Genomic DNA, 17,022 nt, shown 5'->3' with positions numbered 1-17,022 from the left:
GAGGGTTTGAGCCCAAAACTGAGCCTTTGGACCCTCTAAATAAGGGTTTGGACTCTAAGAATGAGGCTTTGGACCTTCCAAATCAGAACTGGGGACTTGAAAATGACACTGTGGGCCCTTGAAATGAGTCCTTGAATCTTAAAAGCGAGGCTTGGAAATATTGCAAATGAGGGTGTGGACCCTGAAAATGAGGGCTTGGACCATCAAAAGGAGGCTTTCAGCCCTGGAATCAAAGCTTTGCACTCTAAAACTGAAGCTTTGAGCCCTAACCCAGGGGGTTGGCCCTAAAAACGAGGGTTTGGAAACTCAAGATGCAACTTGGGCCCTCAAAACAGCTGGTGGCATCCTAAAACTGAGCCTTTGGAGCCTGAAATTGATGCTTTGGAAAATCAAAATTCGGCCTTGGAGTCTAAAAAGGAGATTTGCAAACTGAAAGGGAGCCTTTGACCTATGAAAATGAAGCTTTGGAGCCTAAAAAAGAGACTTTGGACCCTAAAATGAGCCTTTGATCCCTAAAAGTGAGGCTTTGGGCCATAGAAATGAGGCTTTGGATTCTAAGATGAGGGTTTGGACCTTAAAATGATCATTTGGACCATAAATGAGTATTTGGATCCTGAAAAGGAGGCTTTGGGCCCTGAAAAGGAGACTTTGGGCTCTGTAATCAGTTTTGGACCTTAAAACTGTCCCTGCTCATGAAGTTCAGGGCTGTTTATGGAGTTATTCATCTGAATGATTCGACTCATGTGCCTTTGGGAGAACTCCGTCTCTCTCTTCTCCTTCTGCTGTGTTTACGAGATCTCCACTGACGTGGAGATATTGGCCGTTGCCTCATGTTCAGCCCCACGTTGCCTTACAGCATTCAGGGAATCTGCTCACTTTCATGTTCAAATCCAGGCCCACGGAGCTCCATGAGGTGCCAGGGCTACACGAGGTGCCAGGAAACAACGTTCTTTATCCTTTGTGCAGTCCAACAGAAACAACGTTCCCATGAGAACTTGTTGCTGCGCTGTTAGGGGCAGGCAAAGCCAGGCAGGTGGCCTGATGGCCAGTGGAGAGTGGGAGCTGCCTGCAGGCTCCTCGGTGGCAATGAGCTGCTGAGGTTGTCCTGCGGCGCAGGGACCTGTGCAGCACAGCACAGGCGTGAAGACCACACTGTCCATGCAGCCCAGCCCAGCCCAGCAGGAACTGCTCAGGTTCCCCGTGAGAAGGCTGTCCTCCAGCCTGGTGCCCCAGCTGAGGTGCTGCGGCCCACACGTGCACTGCCAGGAAGAGCTGTAGGCCCATGGGTTGTCACACAACTGTCGCCTTTTTTGATTAAATGTACCCATAGCATAGCATAGCATAGCATAGCATAAACCAGAGCAGAGCAGAATAGTTTAGTTTGAGGGGACCTACAATGATCATCTAGTCTGACTGCCTGACCAAGTCATAGCAAGTTATTAAGGGCATTGTCCAAATGCCTCTTAAGCACTGACAGGCTTGGGGCATCGACCACCTCTCTAGGAAGCCTGTTGCAGCGTTTGACCACCCTCTTGGTAAAGACATGTTTCCTGATATCCAGTTTACACCTCCTCTGGTGCAGCTTTAAGCCATTCCCATTCATCCTATCACTGGATGCCAGGGAGAAGAGATCAGCACCTCCCTCTCCACGTCCCCTCCTCAGGCAGCTGGAGAGAGCCATGAGGTCGCCCCTCAGCCTCCTTCTCTCCAAACTAGACAAGCCCAAAGCCCTTAGCTGCTCCTCAGAGGACATGCCTTCCCGCCCTGTCACCAGCTTTGGTGCCCTCCTCTGGATGCATTCCAGGACCTGAACATCCTTCTCCAATGGCGGGGCCCAGCACCGCACACAGTATTCCAGATGAGGCCGCACCAACGCTGAATACAGCGGGATAATCCCCTCTCCGGACCGGCTGGTTTTGCTGTGTTTGATGCACCCCAGAACACGGTTTGCCCTCCTGGCTGCCAGGGCACACTGCTGACTGCTGTTGAGCCTGCTGTCCACCAGCACCCCCAGATCCCTTTCTGCAGGGCTGCTCTCCAGCCACTCCTCTCCCAATTTATACTCGTGCCCGCTGTTACTCCATCCTGGGTGCAGAATCTGGCATTTTGACTTGTCGAATTTCATCCCATTAATCATAGCCCAATGCTCCAATCTCTCTAGATCCCTCTGCAAGGCCTCTTGTCCTTCGAGAGAGTCGACAGCACCTCCCAGTTTGGTATCATCAGCAAACTTGCTAATGGTGCATTCGACTCCTGCATGCGGATCATCGATAAGCATATTGAACAGAACTGGCGCTAAGATTGAGCCCTGAGGAAGACCGCTGGGGACCGGTCGCCAGCCAGATGCAGCCCCATTCACTATGACCCTTTGAGCTCTGCCCTTCAGCCAGTTCTTCACCCAGCGCACCGTGAACCCGCTCATCCCCCAGTTGGATAACTTGTCCAGAAGGATGCTGTGAGGGACAGTACCAAAAGCCTTACTAAAATGCAGGAAAACTACACCCACCAACTTCCCTTCATCCACTGGGATGGTGACCTTATCCCAGAAGGATATCAAATGAGTTAAGCAGGACTTGTATTTAACATGGGTTCATGAAGGGGAAGGGAAAGTCCAGAGGTCCCTTCCAACCTCAACATTTCTGTGATTCTGTGAGTAGAAAGGAGAAAACTCCTGTGCATTTGTGGCAGGCATGGGAGGCAGCTGAGGTCCCTTCCAGCCCCAGCACTACAAATCCAGCATGAGATGCCTCCACTGACTCAGCTGATTGCCTTCCCTCAGCATGGCTAAAGGAGATGCCTCCCTGGCAGTGTCCAGGTGTCCTGGCTCATGATGGGCCAAGGAAGGGGGATTCTCAGACCTAACTGTGTCTCAGAGAGCAGCAAGGGCACTGCTGCAAAGAAACATCTCTGCAGAGGTGAGACAGGCAACAGCGGTGATTCCTTCAGTCTCTTCCCAAGCAGGTTCCTGGAGAGCCCCAGGGACACCTGGAGGGAGCGCCAAGTGGGGTGGGGGGCAGAGACAGTGACATCTTGGGCAGGTCCCCTCCTCTGGGGCTGAGACAGGCTCCTGGGGTGGAGGGAGCTCCTGGTAAGCAGGCAGCAGTGCAGAGAGACAGCTCTGCCAAGGAGCAACTCCTCTGCCAAGCGCAGCAGGGCTCTGGGCAAAGGAGTAGGGCAGAGCGCGATTAAAGGCAGGCTGGAGTGGGAGGAGAGAGGAGAGCTGCAAGGGAAGAAACCTTTGCAGCCCTTGCCACGGTAAGTCTCTTGGTGCAGGGCAATGCAGCTGCCGTTGCGGGAAGGGTCTCCGAAAGCGTTCATAGGCTCCAGCCTGCAGGGTCTGTGAGGAGGCCTCCCAGCCCAGGGGCTCATGTTAGACCAGGGGGAAGGGGTGAAGGCAGGCTGTGCAGCCAGAGCTGCCCAGGGCATTTCAGAGGGGACTTTTATAGAGGAAGAGCAAGGCAGGGGATCCCTTACAGCTAAAGAGCTTTCCTGAGGCTGTGCTTTCAGTTTCCTGCTGTTTCAGGACAAAGGGAAAAGGCGCTGCTGCGTTTGGAGAGGGAGCCTGAGAGACCTGAGCTGCCACCCTGAGAGATCAGGAGGTCTGGTAGGAGGCAAGGCAACTGCTTGCATCCACTCCTCTCCCTCCAGAGAGCACCAGCATCTCCTTTGCTGGCCTCAGCAGGGTTTCTCTGACCTGCTCCTTCCTGCCTGCAAGCGGGGAGTACCTCTGGAGAGTGCCTGGAACTGGGAGGGTTCTTCAGGTCAGAGCTGAGCAGACAGGAGTGGGTGATGGGGTCTGTGATCCCTGACAGGGAAAAACTGGAGGGCAGAGCAACAGTTCCCGGCAGGGATAGCTCCAGGCAGCAGAGACATGGGCAGAGAGCTCTAGGAACCTCCAACCCCAAATGGCATGGGAGGGAGAAGTTGGGAAGCTCCCTGTCATCCCCTCCAATGCAGACACCTGCCTCTGCGCAAGACCCCTGCTCTCGTCTCCCACCCAGCACAGCCTCTGCCCTCAAGGCTGTGTGGTCCCGGGCAGGAGTTGCCTCATCTGCAGCCAGAGCTCTGGCACAGCAGAGGGGCATCTCTCCTGACACGTGGCCGCTTCCCTCTTCAGGGCAAAGGGGCTGCGAGCGACTGCCCTGGGCTTTTGCTGACTGGGAGGTGCTGTGCTCTGCTGGGTAAGGAGAAGGCTTTCCTGAGTGCCCGGCCGCCTCTCCTCTCCTTGCTTCCCTTAGGAGGAGAGTCACAGAGTTCTGCTTTGGTCCTCCACCTGCTTGTGCTGCTCTTCTTCCCGCTCGTGGGGTCCCTGGCAGGAACGGTGGTGGTGTGGGGCAAGGGGTCAGGGTGTGGAGTGCCTGCTCTGGCCCTGACCTGGAGGGCGCTGCCCTGGAGGTGTTTGCATGGGACCAAGGTGCCCACGCCCTCTCTTCATTTGCCAGGCTCGAGACACTGCACTCAGTGCTTGGGCAATGAGACACTGCTTCCCTTAGCAGACAGCACCTTAAGACACCGGATTCTGCTGGACAGGGAGTCCTGCGGGGCTGTGAGCATCCCTCCAGAAGGGCACAGCTCTCCTGCAGGACCTTGGAGATGTCTGAGAGCACCCAATCTGCCCATGCCAATCAGCATCCTTGTCCTGTCCTCTTCCTCATGCTCTGCAGAGCTGTGCTGGAAAGGAGAGGTGTTTTGAACTCTGCACCTGGCACAGCACCCCTCTGCTCCCAGGACAGGCCAGTGTCCTTTGCAGAGCAACCTCTGGGTGCAGTCCTCCTGCAGCTGAGAGCGGTGCAAGCCCAGAGCAGCTGGGCACCAGGCTGATGGACAGAGCAGCCCTCCTGCATGGGAGCACTGACGGAGGTTTGCACTGAGGCAATGGGGCAATGGAGGAATGTGACCCTTTCCAAGACCATTTCCCAAGTGGGATGGGGGTGTCTGAATACTAAAACACAGTGTAACGGGACCCATTTGCTGCACCTCGTCCCCCATCTTCCTCTGGGGAAGAAAGCGTCCTTCTGGGCTTTTTGCCCTCCGCTCTAGTGCAGCACAGGGAACTCCTCCCCAGAAGCCTCCCTCCAAACACCCTGGGCTGTTGCTGCCTCCAGGGGTCATTGCTGGAAAGCAGGGCTGACCCTTCAGGAGCCCCTGGGGAGAGGGCACGGCTCTGCACAGCACACTCAGCCAGCACAAACCACAGCTGAAGCCTCCGAGCTGCGTAACAGCCCCCCAGGAAAGAAAAGGACCCTTAGGTATTGCACAATGAATGAATGAAATTTTGCTCAGAGAAGCTTCTCTGAATTTTTCTCTTTTCTCTCCTTTGGCAGTTTCCATGCCCAGAAGCAGCAGATGTCCAACAGCAGCTCCATCACCCAGTTCCTCCTCCTGGCATTTGCAGACATGCGGGAGCTTCAGCTCTTGCACTTCTGGCTCTTCCTGACCATCTACCTGGCTGCCCTCCTGGGCAACGGCCTCATCATCACCTCCGTAGCCTGCGACCACCGCCTCCACACCCCCATGTACTTCTTCCTCCTCAACCTCTCCCTCCTTGACCAGGGCTTAATCTCCACCACTGTCCCGAAGTCCATGACCAATTCCCTGTGGGACACCAGGGCCATCTCCTACTTGGGATGTGCTGCACAGGTCTTTTTTTTCTTTTTCTGTGTTACAGCAGAGTTTTGTCTTCTCACCATCATGGCCTATGACCGCTACGTGGCCATCTGCAAACCCCTGCACTATGGGACCCTGCTGGGCAGCAGAGCTTGTGTCCACATGGCAGCCGCTGCCTGGGGCACTGGGTTTCTCAACTCTCTCTTGCACACTGCCAATACATTTTCCCTACCCCTCTGCCGAGGCAATGTCCTGGAGCAATTCTTCTGTGAAATCCCACAGGTCCTCAAGCTCTCCTGCTCACATGCCTACCTCAGGGAAGTTGGGCTAATTGTGGTTAGTGCCTGTTTATTCTTTGGGTGTTTTGTTTTCCTTGTGGTGTCCTATGTGCAGATCTTCAGGGCCGTGCTGAGGATCCCCTCTGAGCAGGGACGCCACAAAGCCTTTTCCACGTGCCTCCCTCACCTGGCTGTGGTCTCCCTGTTTATCAGCACCTCGTTTTTTGCCTACCTGAAGCCCCCCTCCATTTCTTCCCCATGTCTGGACCTGATTGTTGCAGTGCTGTACTCAGTGGTGCCTCCAGTGTTGAACCCCGTCACCTACAGCATGAGGAACAAGGAGCTCAAGGATGCCCTATGGAAAGTGGGTCAACGGACACTTTTTCACCAACAATAACCTGCCTTCCCTTCTCATCACATTTCCCAGAGTTTAGCATCTTAGGCCCTGCGTCTGCTTTATTCTCTTGTTATAATCCTGCTCATAGATTATTTGCTGGGCTTCTACTACTTCTCTTGAGGTTTCATCCTGTTGTCTCTGACTCTTGCACAACACTGTGCCAGATGTGGCATGCCCAATAGCAGCTCTTCAATACAACAGAATCTCCCAGGTCCAGTTCCTGAAGGCTGGGCTCTTCCTCCCAAGCTGCTGCCAAGAAAATGACCAAGGAATTGGTGTTTTCAAGAGTCTGTTCTCCTTGTGTTCTCAATGTTTTCGGAGTTAAGCTCATGGTACTCTTCAGTTCCACTGAACAAAATGCTCTTGATTTAAGAGCTCTCTTGGTGTCCAGTGTCAGGGGAGATGGTCCATGAGCTCCCCATTCTCTCCTCAGGTTTCTTCATGTATGAGAGGAGTGATGGCATATACCAGACTCTCTGGAAATGAATTTGGAGGGGTGAGGAGAGGGGAGGATGGGGACTCACCACATGCCCTGGGGCTGGAATGAATGGAGGCTCAGAAGGTGAAACACCCTCAATGGTGATGTCCCCCAAAAGCAAAGCAGTAAATCAGCGTATCCACGAACAAGGACTCTGCATGCCATGGGAGTCAGTGGGGACCCAGCAGGAACAGGGAGGGGAGCCTGGAGAGATGCAGGAGTTGCCTGAGGCCAGGACTGTGATGTTGTCGTGGGCAGTGGGGCTGGTGGGAGCGGAGGAGGGGCAAATTCAGTCAGCATTAGGCATCACCTACAATATGAATTCAGGAGAGCCAGAGAGTGCCTTGCCTCGCCTCATGCCCTTGGGGCCAGCACCATCCCTGGGGCTCATGGGGAGCCTGAACCCCCTCCACTCTGCCCCCAGGAGCTGCTGTGCCCTTCAGAGGGGCTGGGGCTGTGGGGTGAGTGCCCAGAGCTCTGCAGCACCCTGCGGTGGGCACTGCCATGGGGCCAGCCCAGGCTGGGCTGCTCTTCTGGGCTGGGCTGGGGAGGGGGCAGGGGATGTGTGGAAAGGTGGGAAGGGGCTGGGCTGGGCTGGGAAGTTCTCGGGAGAGGAAAGCCCCAGTGCAGAGCTAAGCTGTGTGAGTGTGCAAGGTGGGGGCACGCAGCAGGGTGCTCTCAGTGCAGAGTCAGGCATCATGGTGAAGGAGGCAAGGCACCAAAGGTGCAGAAGAGAGAGGCCCAGTCTGTGTCATGTTCCCTGGAAACCCCAGAGAAGCTTTCCTGGGACAACTGTCCCAGATCCGTCCCCCACACTGGCTATTTCCATGTCTGGTCGTAAACCCCAGCCCTGACAAGGGACCTTTGCTACATGGTCAGCCCCATCCTCCTCCGGGGCTCTGTGATACCCAACCCCACCACCAGTATTAAGAAAAAGGGAACCAGTTTCCTACTGACTCTTATAGTCCCATAGCTCTTGCTATAGCTGGTCCCTCAGCCAAGCCACTTCTCAGACAGCTCCAGCTAGATCAGGTGCCCATGACCTTGTCTCAACAAATGTTGAAAATCTCCATTGATTGACATCCCACCAACTGGCCTGCATCCTTGCTCCAGGGTTTCACTCTGAGGGATTTCGCTAAAACCCAGCTCTCTCAGCCTCTCCTTGTCCATAATGTGCTCCAGGCCCCAACCAGTCTATCCCAGGCACAGGATCTGGCCTTTGTCCTCCTTCTATTTCATGAAGGTCCCCACAGGACAGTCCTCCCGCCTCTCAGGTTTCCCCTGAAAGGCATCCCTAAGGCACAGGAATGGTCCTCCCATGCTAGTAACATTGAAAAATGTGGTGAGAGTTGCCTCCTCCAGGTCATGGATACAGGTGTTAAACTGCACAGGGCTCAGGAGAGTCCCCTGTGCCACCTCACCAAACCCCAGTATGGCCCCTGGCCTCCAGGTAGAGTCTGGCCCCTTCACCACTGCTCTCTCAGCCTCGTCATCCAAGCGGCGTTTTGCCCATCTGTTTGTCTGTCCATCCAGACTGTAATGGCCTAACTTGGGTACAAGAACATTGAGGGAGACCTTGCCAAAAGGCTTGCTGAAGTGGAGGTAAATGACATCACCTGATGTCCCCTCATGCACAAAGGAAGCTACTTCCTCATGAAGGCAACCAGGTTGGTGAGGCATGATTTACCTTTGGGAAGTGCATGACGATGCTCTTCTCTTTTGGGTGCCCAGGAATGTCATCCAAGAGCACTCATTCAATGGTTTACTCCTCACCAAAGTGAGCTTGTCAGCCTGGGGTTCCCTGGGTTGCACTTTTGGCCTCTTTCAAAGATGGGTGCACCATTTGCTTGTCCTCACTCACAAGAGACCTCTACCAATCCCATGACCTTTCAGAAGGGATATTCAAAAGAAATATTGATCTTCACCTGTACCTTCTTCATCACTCCTCTGCCTGTTAGATGGTGTCTTTAGTTTCTCTAATCTCTCAAACTGTTTCACCTGTCCCCATACAATGACCATTTCTAACGCCATCTTTGCAGATGCAGACTCTCTAGGCAAAGGCCAGTTCCATTAGTCTCTAATTTTCTCCTCCCATTATTCTTTGTTCATTCGATAAGTCTCACCTACCCAGCTGCTGCTTTGAGCTTCACAGAGTTCAAAGCTTGCCTGTCTTTCAGTAGTCGAATTGTCTCTTTAGCCAACACTTGAGTTGTTTTCAAATCTATCTGTTTGTACCTATCTATCTAAAACATTTCTCATAAGATTATCCCTTGTAGAAAGGCAACCTCATTAGAGACAGCTTGTACTTAGCCTGTGGTTACAGAGTGTGTTTTATTGTTTGTGAAAACTGATCATGCTTTGCTTTGCTTTGCTTGCAAATAGGAAAAATCCTTATGTGGCCTGTGTGCAGCCAGTTGCGATGGATGCCCTCGACCTCTTAACCAAACGAGCAGTAGTTTGGTACAGGCTTCAGAAGAGGTAAAGGCGTGAGCCGTAGCCAGGCCATGAACTCCTCTAGTTTCTATCTGTTCTCTGAAAACCCACAAAGGAGCCGAGGGGTACATGATGTCTATGAGCTTGGAACACCAATCATGCGATTGACACGGGAATAGTGGGTGGCTATTCCAAGACTCAATTATCAAGGAACAAAGAAACTCGGGGGTACAAGGAGCCTCCTGCATACCTTTCCTATCGCATGTAATTTGACCGCAAGCCAACCACTTTATCCTATAAATACGACAGCCTCAGTGAGCCTTCTTTGAGCTCTCCCTGCTAGGCAGTGTGGGTGCCTGGCGGTGATCTCCCCTTGAGCTGGGACACCTCTCAAGGCTGCTCCTCGAGGCAGAGAGACCTTTTAACAACGACAGATCTTTGGTAGGAGACTGATATCGTGCAGAACGTTGTAGCATGGTAACTTTGATTTTGTCTTGGCAACTTTGATTGCATGCTGAATTGACAAATTTTGCCTATATAATCTCTTAGACTAAATCGTTGTCCAAGTCTGAGACTAAGATTGGACCTAGCCACACCTAAGCTCCATCAGGAGTTTAGAAAGCAAGGAGGTCTACTCTGAACCTTGTGACTCAACGGGAGGGTCCTCCTTACCCTTTTGTATCCCTGGTCTCCCCGTGAATCATGTGAACTTGAGTGTAACTCAATTTTCCTTTGTATGTTTCTTCCATGCAGTAATTAATAGAGTAAACATCATCATCTAACTTACTGAACCTTGAGCAACCACTCTTAAACTTTGTTAAATTCCATCGAATTCATTGAACTCTGTCAAAATTATTATTCTACCTGAATAAAACTTACGCCATAGGAGCCAGTGGGGTTCCCATTTTGAAAGGAGGATGGAGAAACCGGAGAAGGTCCAGAGGAAGTCGGTCATGATGGGCTTCAGGGCCTAAAGCACATGAGCTGTGTGGAGAGGTGGAGGCACCTGGGCCTCTTTAGTCTGCTGAAGGAGAGGCACAGGGCAGTCTAGAAGCAGGTGACACCGACCTGGCGAGGTGGTGGAGCCAAACTCTTCTGCGGTGTCAGATGGTATGGCAGAGGCAACAGCCACCAAGTTCCTCCCGGGAGCTTCACACTGGGCCTTAGGAAACCCTGACAAGGCAGGTGGTGCTGCCCTGCAGCAGGACATCCAGAGAGGATCTTTCATTTCCATGTTTGGAGGGTTTCAGGTTTCAGCTCCACAAAGCCACAGCCAGCTTGACCCTGGGGTTGGTGATACCCCACCCTTTGGTGGGAGGCCACCATTGCAGACATGGAGACAAGGCACCTGACCAGCTCCTTGCACCCAGGAATCGGTATGCCATGCCACCTGAGACTCCTGGGAACAGCTACGCTTTTGTCCACAGAAGCGTGATTCCTCTTCATGTGTCCTGGCCAATCTCCTGACCCATGCGGTGCTTTAGGCTCTGAAGACAATCAAAACCAACTTGATGACTAGGTTAGTCTCATTTTACGTGCTGACATGCAGGGCAGATGCAGGGAGCTCAGAGCTTCCAGGCTCCCTGCTGCACAGTTAGGACTTCAGAGACTGGAAAGGCAGGTAACGGTGTCATGGCGGTGTGCTCCACATCAAGGTTTTGCCTTCCTTTGTGCCTTTTCACTAACCTGGGATCTGTCCCTTGGCCGCCTTTGGCTAAAAAGAGAACAACTCCCCTATTCCACCTCCCTGTCCTGATGAAAACTGTGAGAAACAGATGGAGCAGAGATGATTTAAGGGCAATTCTGTCTAAGAGCTGTAAGCATTAAATAATAACAGAGAGTTAGCAGTGAGAGAAAAAGCACTGTTCTAAGAATTGCATGCCAGAGGCTAATCACGGAGAACTTGTAGCTATTTTGTCAAGTAAAGATGAAATGGAAGAGCTTCAGTTCATCATCGCGAATACGAAGGAGTTCCCTTACCGCACTGTCCTGTTACTGCCATTAGGGACAGTACCACTAATTCCAAAACATCCTTGAGAGCTTCTTTATTTTTCCTCGTCTCCAAAGCTCAGGCTGCTCAGACCTGGAAAGTACTACCTCAACTCTCTGCAAACCAAGTCTCTCCAGCCTTCTCTCCTCCACACTCTTTTACCCCAGGACACTTCTCCCCATCACGTCAGCACGCTGCCTGGTCTCTATTTTTGATCTGGGTGAAGCCAGGGTACTGCCTCGGTAAGCCTTCCCTACAGAAGTCCTCTCTCCCTGCTGATCCCACTTGTGTCACCGGACGCTAGGTACAGCTCCATTTTCCTGCTGCAGAGCTCCATGGCATGGACAGTTTTCCTGTTTCTTTCATGAGAAAAGGTGACAAGCAGGAGAGACTCCGTGCCAGGGAGTCCCAGCCTTGGGTGTTGCTCACCTGGTTCTTACTGGCATCTCTGTTGGTGTACCTGGTACTTTTCTGTGGTTACTCTTTCTGCACAGAAGATCTTAAAAAGACAAAGATTTCATAGCAGATGGTCGTAAAAGCCCTGTTATAGACAACAAAGTTTGCCATGGGCTCTGGCGGGAGCCAGGAAGATAGTTAACAAGCACCAGGAAGATCCAGGAAGCTTAAGGCCACTTCTGAAGAGTGAGTGGCTGTAAGCAACACTGACTGGCTGTGCGTAGGTCTCAGAGAGAGGGTCGAGGGGTGTCAGTGGGAAACAAGGAGGTGGCTGATGGCTTTAGCAAATCCTTCAGCATATCTGAGCCCAGAAATGGAAAGCAACTGATGTGTGTGGATGGGGAAGAGGAGGAGGTTTGTCCTGGGAAGATGTCAGGAGGGAAGACCCCTCTTCTGCAAATCAGGGATGACAGACATTTCCATGTGATGTGCATCCCCTAGGAGAAGGGGAACGCCCGCTGCTGAGGATGGCTGTGCTCAGTCATGCACCGTGAGTTGACCATGCTCCCTTTACCTCCTTCACTTCCCACACTTGGATGGACCTCAGGAAACATCGATGAGCGTGGAGGATGCACAGACCTCCTGGGCTGAGGTCCTGCCACTGCAGGGGAAGAGGGAAGGGTTTGTGAGACACATGGTAGTGCAGGGAGAGAGCAGAGCATGTGAGGATTCAAGCAAGTCTGGGGCTAGGACATCTTGGGTGCTAGAGGAACGTGAACAGGGCTTTGAAAGAAGCCAGATGGGTTGTGGGGAACTCAGAGACATTGGCAAATCCTCAGAAAACCACACCTTTGTGTTTGAAGAACAGTGAGGACACAGAGTTATCAGTAAGCCTTGGGATATCATGGGGGCAGAGTGAGCTGGGGAAGCAGGGGTGGTGGTTAAAATCTGCAGAGAAACGGGCACAGACAGAGGACAGTGTAGGACAGCCTGTGGTGGGGAAAGCCAAGGGCTTTGGTAGGGCTGGGACCCAGAACTGAGGTCCTTGTTCTCTTGGCTAGGGCTGCTGGCTCTTGGGCTGAGGCCCACGTGAGGACACCAGTTCCTTGCAGCCCCCATACTTTGTTGCCTCCTCACCCCTGAGAGAGCCTGGGAGGTGTCTTAGCACTGACCTGCACTCAGCATCACAAACCCTCACATCTCTCTGCCCCTAGCAAGAGCCCTGAGACACCCAGGAAGGAAAGGATCCCCATTCCTAGGGTCCTGGGGTCAGGGCTTGGCCATCCTCCTTAATGAAACACGTCAAGGGCTTTCACAGCCCCCTCCACTTGGCTTTCTGCATGTGCCACTCTCACTAGTTACCATGCTGTCATGCGCAGGTGTTGCAGGCTGTGAGGAGGGTCCAGTCTGAACATGACGTCATTCACAATTGAACTTGGAACCTAGCATGTTTCAGGCCTAAGAGGCAATATCGCACCACGAGGAGAGGCTGGCTCTGGGGATGCCATGCTTGGTGCTAACCCACATGCAGAGAGGGAATTCATGACTGCAAGAATCGCGGTAGCTATCATCAGAGACAACAGAATCACCGAACCATTCAGGTTGGAAGGGACCTTGGGAGGTCTTTAGACTAACCTCCTGCTCACATTGGGATGAGCAATGAATTCCCATTAACTTCCTAAGGGCTTTTGTCCAAGAGTGTCCTGAAAATGTCTAAGATCTTTGGTGGACTCCTAGAGACCCTCTGAGGAAGCTGAGGGTGCCTTTTGCTGCCAGGTAAGGACGGCTACAGGATTCCCTGACTCCAACAAGCTGCTACTAACCTCGAGCATCTTCTAACGAACACTGTCCACTGTCCTTGATCAAAAGGTGCAGTGTTGAGAGGCTGCTAAAGTTTTTCCAAACCTTGGACTGTTACCCCGTGCTGCTCTTCCCTGTAGGCACCAATGACACAGCCAAACCTGCAAAGGATTGAGTGTGACTGCATGGCTCTGGGGATGATGGGCATGGTGGCACAGGCAGTGTTCTCCTCAGTCCTGCTGGTGAGGGGGAGAGGCTTGGGGACTGGACAGATCCTGTGGGTCAGCAATTGGTTGCACAGCTAGTACCAGCAACAGGGGTTTAGTTTCTATGACCAGGAGACCCTCTCTGAGGACCACTGACTGCTGTCAGTGGTGTCTACGCTGTTCCTGAGGCTGTTTGGCAGAGGTGAAGCTGATCTCCAGCAAGAACAAGGTGCTGCTGACAGGCACACTGTGAACATTGCTGCTCTGTTCCTTGCCTGTATCATCAAGGGGGTGAGTAAAGGGTGGCGGAGAGAAAAACCAGCAGCTTGAGAGTGTAGGCACACGAGTGCAGACCCCAGTGTGATGTGCTTCCTATTCCTGCACTGTCCTGCATCTACTGGCTAGAGCAGGGACAGACCTTGCTGCAGGGCAGTGGTGGCAATCGGTGGCTTGCACAAAGGCAGTGCTGTCTGGGCTGTGTGTCACACACACGCTTTGAAGGGGGGCAGCTTTCCTGTGCAGGACCAGTGCTGTCCCTGCCAGCTGCACGTAGCTGTCTGTGAAAGCCTTGGCACCTCACATAACACTACAGGCCTTTCTTTGGCCATTCCATTGAGTAACTGTCCTGAAATCTGTTAGGCCATGTGGGGATGAAACGAGACAGCTCTCATGATAGTCAGGAGAGATCTGTGAAGTACAGCTGATGGAGATCAGAAAGCGAGAGACTTAGCTCTCCCTGTGGTCCATGAGTCCATTTGATCAGCTGAATCCCTGTGTAGGCTGCCCAGAAAATAACAACTAGAGAAAGATTCTCTTGTCCTAAACGTGTGCATCTGCTGTCATCTCAGTTGTCCAAAGGAAATCATCCTCCTGCTCAGAAATGATGCCCCAGATACCACCCTGTCTCTCAGAGCAGATACATTAGAACATGTAGTTACCTCCATGTCTCTTGGACCAGCTCTGGCACCTCAAATGTCACCAGGTGTTTGCATCTGAACACCTCACTCCTGGGCTTCATCTCCAGTAATTAGCATGGGAGCTGCCTGCAGGCAGCGAGGGGAGAGGAGCCAGGCAGAGAGAGGTGTTAAAGGCAGTCAGCAGTGGGAGGATGCTGAGAGCTCACTAAGGGAGAAATCCTCACAGCCCTTGACACGGTAAGTCTCTGGCTGCAGGAATCTCCTGAAGCTGGTACATCCCACAGTTGACAGGATCTGTCAGGATGACTCTCACAGTATCCCTGTTGGAGAGGAGAGGAACATGCTCCAGAGCAGGGCTTCCCTGCTGCACGGTCAGAGGGACAGGGCACGATCGCTGCCTTCTCCTGGGGACAACTGCAGGGGTGTGAAGCTGGGTGTGCAGCCAGGGGTGCCCAGGGCCGTCCTTCCAAGCAGGGTCCCTGAACACCCCAGGGGCTGTGTGCTGGGGCAGGGACTGTTCTGCCTGCCAGGGTCAGCACTCAGCCTGTCCGGGGAGCTGCCCATGATGCTGCAGGGAGAAGCTGTGAGTGGAAGGCAACCTCTGGCAGGGCAGGACAGGATCCTTCTTCTGCAGAGAGGCTGCTGCGTGGGTCAAGGCTGCTCACAGCTCCAGATCACCACTACGAAACTTCCAAGGGGATGTTTCAAGGGAAAGTTCAAGGCAGGGTTTACAATAAAGATAAGGAGATTTCCCGAGTCTGTGTTTTCAGTTTCGTACTGTGAGGGCAGGGGAGAGAAGAGGGGCAGTGGGGGAGGGAAAGAGAAAGAGAAAAGGACCTGTCAAGTTTGAACAAGTCATTGAGACTCCTGAGCTGCAACTTGGAGTGGCCAGTAGGTCTGCTAATAGCCTCCTAAAGTGCCTTCGACTGCTCTTCTGCCTATGGACAGCACCAGCATCACCTCTGCTGGACCCATCAGGGTTGTTCTGAACTTTTGCCACTCCCAACAGGAACATGTGCCCAGCCAGTCCCTGCAAACAGAAGGGTTTCTGTAGGGCCAAGGTGAGTGCCCAGAGGTTCACATGGGGTTTGTTAGCAGGGAAAAGACATGGAACAGGGAAACACCTCCCAGGGAAAAAAAAAATCTCTAGGCAGCAGACAGATGATCAGGAAATGAGAGGAAACTAAAACCAGAAATGTTGTGGGAGGGAGAATGAGCAAGCCTCCTCTCCCACCCAGCAAACCCCATGTCCTCAGGGCCGCGGGGTCCAAGGCGTGAACCACCTCCTCTGCAGCCAGAGCTCCAGCAGAGCCGTGGTGCAGCTCTCCAGCCACGGGCCCTTCTCCCTCTGCAGAGCACAGGGGCTGAGAGCAGCTGCCCGGCAATGTTGGTGTCCGGGAGGTGGTGTGCACAGCTGGGTAAGGGTAACGCTGTCCTGAGTCAGTGCCTGAGTGCTTCTAACCTGGCGTCTCTCAGCCAGACCCTCACCTTATTTTAACTTGTTTCTCCACTGGTCTAGGTTATTCTTATTTTATTTTGTTCTTGCTGTCAGGCTCCCTGGGGATGGGAGTTTCAGCTGCAGAGTCACACACTGATCTTGTGTGTCATCCCATGCAGGTGTGTCCATGGGAACAGGTGTCCCAGCTTTCCTCTCACCTATGGAGATCTCATCCATACAGTCTGTGGGGCTGGGGAATGAGCTGACTCTTACTGAGATGCCATCTTTAGGGCACCTGGCTGTCTATTTGAGTTGTTCTTCCAAGCCTTGAACTGCCCTCAAGGATGCAAAGCTGTCCCATAGCACCTCTCTTTTCTCTGAAAGCCCCATGGAGAACGCAGAGACTCTACGACCGAGGAAATGCTGTCGGGTTGGTGAAATGAGGCATGTGTGTCCTTGGCTAGAAGTGGGGTTCTGAGACCTTGAGAACGAGTGAGACATTTAGTGGTCTGCAGTGAATCCCTCTGCTCTCAGCAGTGTCTGGTGGTCTTCAGGGCACCATGGGAGTGTGATCACCCTCCATCTCTGAAAGGTGCAAGCCCAGGGCAGCTGGGAACAAGGCGGAGGGACAGACCAGCTCCCTTCACTCTGCTCTAAGCCACAGGCAATCCTCCTGCCTCTCAGGACTCCCTCTGTTCTCCCTGAGGACAGCAGAAATTCTGAGGTTTCTGACATCCAAGAACACTCCCCAGGGGAAACGGAGGGAAACTTTAAGAATAAACTCTGAAATTGCCCTCTGCCATTCTGCTTCCTCACCACAGGGAGTGCAGGTGCTGACCGGCCCTTCTGCGTTAGGAGCAGTTTCATCTGACAAAGTCCAACACCAGGACTGGGTCCTTCCCCCACCTTTCCCATGAACCCACTCCTGCAGAGTAGGGCTGACTCCTCGGCAGGCAGCAGGCAGAGCCTGTATTTCTCATGGCACATTCAGCCAGCACCAAGCAGAGTTTCAGAAATGGAGCTGAAGGAAGTTCTCATAGAAAAGTAAAAAGGGGGTGGGTGTAGAAAGGGGAGCATCTAGG

The 17,022-nt window shown here is 52.9% G+C and overlaps 1 protein-coding gene across 1 annotated transcript; it reads left to right on the top strand.

Moving 5' to 3' along the window:
* Positions 1–5,346: 5,346 nt before the first annotated feature.
* LOC309603310 (olfactory receptor 14A16-like) lies at positions 5,347–6,282 on the top strand (the record flags this gene model as incomplete). Its single annotated transcript, XM_082338190.1, has 1 exon — positions 5,347–6,282. One exon carries the CDS (start codon positions 5,347–5,349, stop codon positions 6,280–6,282), a length of 936 nt encoding a protein of 311 aa, XP_082194316.1.
* Between the last annotated feature and the right edge of the window lie 10,740 nt (positions 6,283–17,022).

This window comes from Platalea leucorodia, assembly GCF_965183815.1.
Source record: "Platalea leucorodia genome assembly, contig: HAP1_HAP1_SCAFFOLD_54, whole genome shotgun sequence".
NCBI lineage: Eukaryota > Metazoa > Chordata > Aves > Pelecaniformes > Threskiornithidae > Platalea > Platalea leucorodia.
Note: the sequence above shows the minus strand (reverse complement) of the source record. Positions and strands in the feature narration are given on the sequence as shown.